This window comes from Priapulus caudatus, unplaced genomic scaffold (assembly GCF_000485595.1).
Source record: "Priapulus caudatus unplaced genomic scaffold, Priapulus_caudatus-5.0.1 Scaffold556, whole genome shotgun sequence".
In the NCBI taxonomy this organism is placed as follows: domain Eukaryota; kingdom Metazoa; phylum Priapulida; class Priapulimorpha; order Priapulimorphida; family Priapulidae; genus Priapulus; species Priapulus caudatus.
The window spans coordinates 44,559-52,743 of NW_014577617.1; the positions used below are offsets into that span (position 1 = coordinate 44,559).

Consider the following 8,185-nt stretch of genomic DNA (forward strand, 5'->3'; position numbering starts at 1 on the left):
CAGATTCAGAGAGAGAATGCCATGCAAGCGCTGGAAGTGTGGAAAGCTGGATGGGGAGAAGGGCTCTAGAGTGAATATGGCAAGACGAGTCATCGATTTGTGGTGCTAAACTTGCAACCTCTTTGGAAGACCTTCCTGGAAAGTTACCCCTGCGTTGTGTCAGGAAGGGTGTGGCGAGTAATTCCGTCCGCTGGTCGCGGCTGGCAACACTGGGTACATAAGAGCAATGTGTAGTGCGCATAAAGGCCGACTCAATGACGACCCGGATTTCCGTTGCAAGCGGTGATGGGCGATGCCCGCCCATTTTTGATGGCAGGACCACTGTTAGAGGTTGGCAGATGGGCAGGACAAACTGGAGTGGTACCCTCCTTCTGCTACCTTGGTTGATACTCTCTCGGCGGGTCGGTGCTGTGATTTAAGCCACTATCATTAGAGCAAAGACCGGCCGGGGGAAGTTTCGGAAGCTTGCTTCTGTTCGCGACATCTTCGACATCTGTCCTTCTCAGGACTCAGTGGTCATGTGTTATGGCACCTGTGTCGCGTAGGCGCATTTGCTGCATCGGGAGCGAACATGGTCAGTTGAAATCTGTTGACTGCAACGCCTCGGCGAATGACAGGGCAATGATCAGATGGATTCTGCAATGTCACAAATCGGGATTTGGCCCTTAAAACGACGCTGGCTGGACAGATGTGGTTCTGGACCTTGATGTCTTATTACGTGACGAGAAGACTCCGCTGGTATGGCATGTTCAGCGCTCCACTGGTGCGCATCCAAGACAGTGGAGTGAAGTTCGAGTTGTTGGTGAAGGAGACGTTGGGGGCCGAAGATGTCTGGAAGGAGGTTGGAAGAAGGATAGCGGAACAGTGGGAATCCTCTCCGCTGTAGACCCCTTGATCGTTCACAGGGAATAAGCGTGGAGAGTCGCCAAAAACTGGACCGAAGCCAGATTCCTGAGTGGTTTCCACTGATGTGGATCCCTAAACCTCTGAGTTCCAGTATAAAATAAAGAAACCGAAAACACACAACAAACAACACATTGTGACGCCGAACCAAAGCGGTATTTTTTTGTTTGGGCCTATATGACGCAAGCATTGGAATTCTGGTAACTTGCTCTAAAACGCTACACACATTTCAGACACAAATTATTTAATATCATAGACTGAGTAAGGAATATTTCCCACTTTGTGCCATGCTACATAGCGACAAGACTTTGCTTTCTAATACATAATTCACAGACGGGGCGACAATTGTTAATGAATTCTGGTATGCTGTCTGGTTACAGTCCAGTGACCTTGGCCAGACCTCTTGCTTCCAGTAGGCGGCTGATTCCACACTGGCTGCATCCGACTAATTTCTATCACCAAAAGCAATTGAATATGAATGCTTTACAACCCCCCCCCCCCTGAGGTGTTTCATATAATGACACAACATGGTTTCTTATATTATAAGAGGCCAACAGTGACGCAACCGCCGTTGTCACAATTTAACATCGCCGTTGTGAAAATGTTCATGTATATTACCCGCCATTGTCAAAATAGTGTCAACGCCAAAAATAAATAGATCCACGCAGATATCACCACGTGCTTCCAGCTTAATTTCAGTTGCCTGTGCGTTTACTGAGTCTGTGAACGCAGGGTCTACACTGTTTCGTTTATGTTCGCATTGTTAGCAGTGCATGCCTTTTTGTTCCAAATGGTTCATTACCTCCTTTGACAATTTTCCCTCAGAAGAAACCCTGCACAATCATTGACTATATCCTATGATATACCTTTACTGCTACCTCCGGACCTCTCTGGAAAGATAACACTGCCACAGCCATTGTTTAATCTATTCATTCTTTAATCAAAACTTTTCTCAATCTACCTGCCAATGCCACATTGACTTGTGAATATCATCTTGGTTTTTGTACACTACACCATAGAGATTTTACTTTGCCATGTATGACATGATCTTATGTAGCATGCACTGTACGGATGACACAAATAACATGTTAATTCATAAATATGCATTATATCGATAAATTTTACAAATAAATAAATTATATATACCGTAATATATCACATTATGGAAGTAATGCCTTCTAGGGAAAACGTTTATGATACAAAATTCCATAATGTAAATGAGAATTTTTATAAACTTAAAGCCATTCCTGCAGAAATTTTGTTGGCCAAAAGAAATGTATAATCCCCCAGACTCCCCAATACAAGCATAACCCGTCAGCATATACAATATCAAAGTAACAAAGACGTATTAATAATTTACTCATGTAATACAGGAAATTGAGCTCAGAATGAGAATTAGTACCCTCAAACCTGGGGTAAATATACTACCTGCAGGGCTGACTGTATACTTTATTAAGACGGAGCCTGCAAGTGTGTACCCAAGGATGGAAAACAGTCTAACCAAGTTAGTGCACATTTGGAAATAAAAATTCGTTGATTTCTTTTAGAAAAATTATGTATGAGCGAATTTGCATTTGTGCATCTTGGTTTGTGTGATCACAATCTACAAGTTACGTATAGGCAATTTCACATAACTTCAAGTTTCATAACACATCGTACTTACTATAACAAATTGTGGCATGGGTTTGTGGTCACGATGACGCAATGTCTACAAGAGCTGAACTTGGGCTTTACACTTACCCGGATCCAACACAGCATGGACACGGTTATTCAAAAGTAATATGCAATAGATGCGTATTGGATTTCCTGTTTTTAGGAGTTTTTGATGAGATTGAATATTGTTCTTTGCACACTCACCATGCTGCGGCTGGCTGACTTTGTGGCAAAGATGTGTGTGTACATTCCAGGATTATCAACGGGAATTATGCGCCATACAGCGTAAACATTGATCTTCTCACCTTTTTGTAATGATTCTCATGTCTAATTCCGCAGCACTGCTAGCAAACTCTCTCTTGAAGGTAATGCTTCCCCGACACGAGCGATTCATCATAGCAGGACCCCTCTCGTGTGACGTCGGCAGCCCTCAGCACAACCCCACCCGTTAATCTGTTACGCCTGTCCACCTACAGCAAATGCAATGTACCATCCAACATTGTACGCGGCATGCAGCTGTGGTTACTATTACAGCTGACAATGAAAACAAAAAAGATTAAACTTATTTCGTTCATCTGGTCGGAAAGACACATTTAATTAAGAAAAAAAACCAAACGCAAACCATATAATTTATGAGATATAAAAAACATGTCATATGCATTATTTCACAAAAACCGATGGCCTCCAAAAACTGCCCACGGTGATTGAGCACCGTTGGGTACAGCATCATAAACCCACTTTAGTTGCCTGAACGTTGGTTGTGTCACAAGGGGCATGAGGTGGAGGTAATAGGCAGGCTCCCACAAACATTCTGAATTGGTTGGCATGAGTCACCCCCACGTCTGATGATGAATGCCTCGCAAAGTCACTGTAAGCCCAGCAAGGGCACAATAACGATTAAATCAGATAAGATTAGTTTTAACAAGAAACGCTAATGTCAGGTACACTAGGTTGGTTGTCCGAAGTTATGAGCATTGCCTCATACCTGCTCCTGTGATTTACTTGTGTATCCTATGTCTTCTTCTGTAATCTCACGGAATGGAAAAGTTACTAATTCGTAGAAGTAGCATAAATAATATTGGTTTTATTATATATATTATATAATTATATATATATATACACACGCGCACGCATGCACGCACAACATATTATGTAAATGTGTGTGTGGTTTGTGTATGTGTGTGTGTGGTGCTGTGTGTGTGCGTGTGTGTGTATGTGTGGATGTGTGTGGTGTCATGTTTGTATGTATGTGTGTGTGTGTGCTGTGTGTGTGTGCCTGGTGTGGTGTGTGTAGTGCGCGCGTGTGTGTGTGTGTGTTGGTTGCTGTGTTTGTGTGCTGTGTGTGTGCGTGTGTGTGTGTGTGCGTCGTGTGTGTGCTGTGCGGTGCCTGCACATGTTGAGAGACAGAGTGCTGGAGAAAAGCACAGGTAATGTATGTTTTGCTTCCAGTTTTAATGAAAGGCTACTGAAATTATTTTCCATGCACTTACGAAGCCAACATATGATCACCTACAGGTTTACAAGCAAAAGACCTGGAGGGCATGCTGGCAGCAGGTATGTTTCCTGTTCAGCCTGATGAGTAGATGACATTTCACGCCTCAACTGCTAGCTTCTGCCACTTGAATGATTCATGCAAAGGTCCCAAGGATGTGATGCATAACAGAGTTCTGGCCTCATCGTGGCAGATTCATCAAGCTCATTATTCCTCATATGAGTAATAAGGAAGCTTTATGGCACAAATTCCTTCCTACATCTCAGTTACTGCAAGGAAGCAGACACATTGTAAAATGTGTACGATTCAAAGTTTCTGATGAAATACTTCAGTGACTGAACTTCCTGTGAAATTCTGGCTAGAGGGGACTACCTCCCTGTCTAATCGTGGATCCATGGCCATCAAAGATCCACAACAGTAATCCACTAGCAATATTTTGATGAACCTCAGAAGCATTCAAGTCAGTGCAGTTTCTAGCCAAAACATGATCTCCTACTAACAGCCACATGTACAACAGCGGTAATAGTGACTTTATACAATCAATTATATGAGACAACGAACATAATATATTACAATATATCATAAAATTCTTTAATAGGTAACAAAAAATTCAATAACCATATATACTAGACCAATTTTATATACGAATAATGGCAATCGTTGGCCAATGACATTCCTGCACTAAACTACAATTTCAATATTACTAGCTGCATGTAAATCAAGGAGAGAGACAGCATCTCTACTGATGAAGTCATACATATTCAATCTTTTTGACTTTACTATGATATATATGGGCTCCTCTCTATAAACGTATAAATCTATTTACCCTACCTTGGAGCTTTGATGCCAATTATTGCTGCCTGACTCCCAGTCACATGGACAGGATAGGTAACCTGTAGAGATTCCAAGGTCCGCTTGCTTGCCTCCTCAGCACTTCCCTCACTCTTTAGCTGATCTGATCCAAACAAGGAGCATGAGTATTTTGTAAGTGCAATGCCGAAGAAAGCACAGGATATGACATGAGAAATCAAAATCTGGCATTAGACAGTAAGTTGTTACTGCACACAGCTGTACGATATCTGATGCTGGTCATATTATTGAACAAAATGATCATGCCATCGATTGTTTGCACACGGTTTGCCAAATAGAAATTTTTGCAACCATAATCTTATCAAAGCAGCATTGATTTAAAATCCATTACCTGCTTTAGTTCAGTAACCATTCCCGATATATTAAGCACGATCATTGATATCAGGGATGAACCACATTTTAATGTATACATCTGAATTGTTGTATTATATCTCACTAATTTAATCAGTAATCACATAACAATCAACAATAGATAGCACAAACTAATACATGAAATATTTCCGAGGTGTTCTATAATAGATTTTACGCTGAAAATTTATCATAGGTATAGTGAAGGCTAAACTTCTTTCTTTTAAAAATGAGCAATTTAGCTATGACAAGTCAATGTGGCATTGGCAGGTAGATTGAGAAAGTTTGATAAAGAATTAAATAGATAAACAATGGCTGTTGCAGTGTTATCTTCAGAGAGGTCCGGGGTAGCAGTAAAAGGTATATGCATAGATATAGTCAATGATTGTGCAGGGTTTCTTCTGAGGGAAAATTAGTCAAAGGAGGTAATAACCAGTTTGGAACAAAAAGGATGGCACTCTAACCAATCGAATAACGGAAAAGTGTAGACCCTGCGTCACATGACTCAGTAAACGCACATGGCAATCTGAATATGCTGGAAGCACGTGGTGAATCTGGTGATCTATTTATTTTTGGGTTGACACTATTTTGACAATGGCGGGTAAATACATGAACATTTTCACAACGGGCGATGTTAAATTTGACAACGGCGGTGCGTCACTGTGCCTCTTATATATATAAGAAATCATGTTGTGTCATTTATATGAACACCTCTGTGTAAGCCTTCATATCATTGCTTTTGGTGATAGAAATTCAGGTCGGATTGCAGCAGTGTGGAATCAGCCGCCTACTGGAAGCAGAGGTCTGCCAAGGTCACTGACTGTAAGCCAGACACGCATACCAGATCATTAACATTGTGCGCCCCGTCTGTGAATTCATGTATGTAGAAGCAAAGTTCTGTCAGTATGTAGCATGGCACAAATGGAAATATTTCCTTACTAGTCTATGATATAAATCAATTGTGTCTGAAATGTGGGTAGGTTTAGGGGCAAGATTACCAGAATTCCATGCTGCGTCATAAGGCCAAACAAAAAAATACCTTTGGTTCGGGTCACATGTTGTTGTTGTTGTTGTTTTCGGTTTCTTTATTTTATACTGGACTCAAGGGTTTAGATCCACATCAGTGGAAACCCACTCCAGGAATCTGGCTCGGTCCAGTTTTGGCAGCTCTCACGCTTATTCTCCATGTGACACGATCCAAGGGGTCTACAGCGGAGAGATTCCACTGTTCCCTATCCTTTTTCACAACCTCTTTCCAAGACATCTTCGGCCTCCCACGTCTCCTTACACCAACAACTCGAACTTAGCTAAATTGCTCAATTTAAAGAAAGAAGTTTACCTTCACTATACCTATGAATAAATTCACGTAAAATCTATTATAAACACCCGGAAATATTTCATGTATTAGTTTGTGCTATCTATTGTTGATTTGTTATGTGATACTGATTAAATTATGAGATATAATACACATTTCAGATTGTAACAGTAAATGTGGTTCATCCTGATACAATGATCGTGCTTAATATATGGAATGGTACTGAACTAAACAGGTATGGATTATTAATTCAATGCCGCTTGTAAGATTATGTTGCAAAAATGTTCTATTTGCAAACGTGTGCAACAATCGATGCATGATCATTTTGTTCAATAATATGACCAAGCATCAGATATGCGTACAACTGTGTGCATGTAACAACTTTACTGTCTAATGCCATTTTGTGATTTCTCAATGTTCATTCTGTGCTTTCTTCGCATTGCACTTACAAAATACTCATGCTCCTTTGTTGATCAGATCACTAAGAGTGAGGGGAAGTGCTGAGGAGCAAGCAAGACTGACCTGTGAATCTCTACAGGTTACCTTACCTGTCCATGTGACTGGGAGTCAGGCAGCAATAATTGCATCAAAGCTCCAGGTAGGGTAAATAGATTTTACGTTTATAGAGTAGGAGCCTATATATATATAGTAAAGTCAAAAGATTAATATGTATGACTTCACTGCAGTAGAGATGCTGTCTCTCTCCTTGATTGCATGCAGCTATAATATGAAATTGTAGTCTAGTGCAGGAAGTCATTGTTGCCACGATTGCATTCATTCGTAATATAAAATTGGTCTAGTATATATGGTTATTTGAATTTTTGTTACCTATTAAAGAATTTTTATGATATATTGTATATTATTATGTTGTTGTCTCATATAATGATTGTATAAAGTCACTATACATCTGCTGTTGTACATTGTGCTGTTAGGTAGGAGACCATGTTTGGCTTAGAAATCTGCACTGCTTGAAGGCTTCTGAGGTTCATCAAAATATTGCTAGTGGATTTACTGTTGTGGATCTTTTGATGGCTCATGGATCCACAATAGACAGGGAGGTAGTCCCTCTAGCCAGAATTTCAAAGGAAGTTCAGTCACTGTAAGTATTTCATCAGAAACTTTGCATCTTACACATTTTACAATTGTGTCTGCTTCTTTGCAGTAACTGAGGTGTAAGTAGAATTTGTGCCATTAAAGCTTCCTTTTTACTCATATAGGAATATGAGCTTGATGAATCTCCACGATGAGCCAGAACCTGTTATTGCATCACATCCTTGTGGGCCTTTGCAAGAATCATTCAATGCAGAAGCTAGAGTTGAGCGTGAAATGTCATCTACTCATCAGGCTGAACATGGAAACATACCTGCTGCAGCAATGCCCTCCAGGTCTTTGCTTGTCACCTGTCAGGTGAGATATGTTGGCTTCGTTAAGTGCATGGGAAAGAACTAATTTTCAGTATGCCTTTCATTAACTGGATAGCCGAAAACACATTTAGCTAGTTGCTGGTTCCTACTCCAGCCAGTCCTGTGCTCTCAAACATGTGGCCATGGCACGACACATGCACACACACACACACACAGGACACGACACACACACACAGCAGG

General features: G+C 40.9%; 1 protein-coding gene across 3 annotated transcripts in view; it reads left to right on the forward strand.

Moving 5' to 3' along the window:
• Positions 1–8,185, forward strand: part of LOC106811613 (protection of telomeres protein 1-like) — a 21,776-nt gene that overhangs the window by 6,233 nt on the left and 7,358 nt on the right. For all 3 annotated transcript variants that reach the window (XM_014815313.1, XM_014815314.1, XM_014815315.1), the window contains exons 10-13: positions 6,743–6,816; positions 7,059–7,179; positions 7,514–7,680; positions 7,799–7,988. In XM_014815313.1, the coding sequence (XP_014670799.1) occupies positions 6,743–6,816; positions 7,059–7,179; positions 7,514–7,680; positions 7,799–7,988 (552 nt within the window). The remainder of the gene's footprint in view (positions 1–6,742; positions 6,817–7,058; positions 7,180–7,513; positions 7,681–7,798; positions 7,989–8,185) is intronic.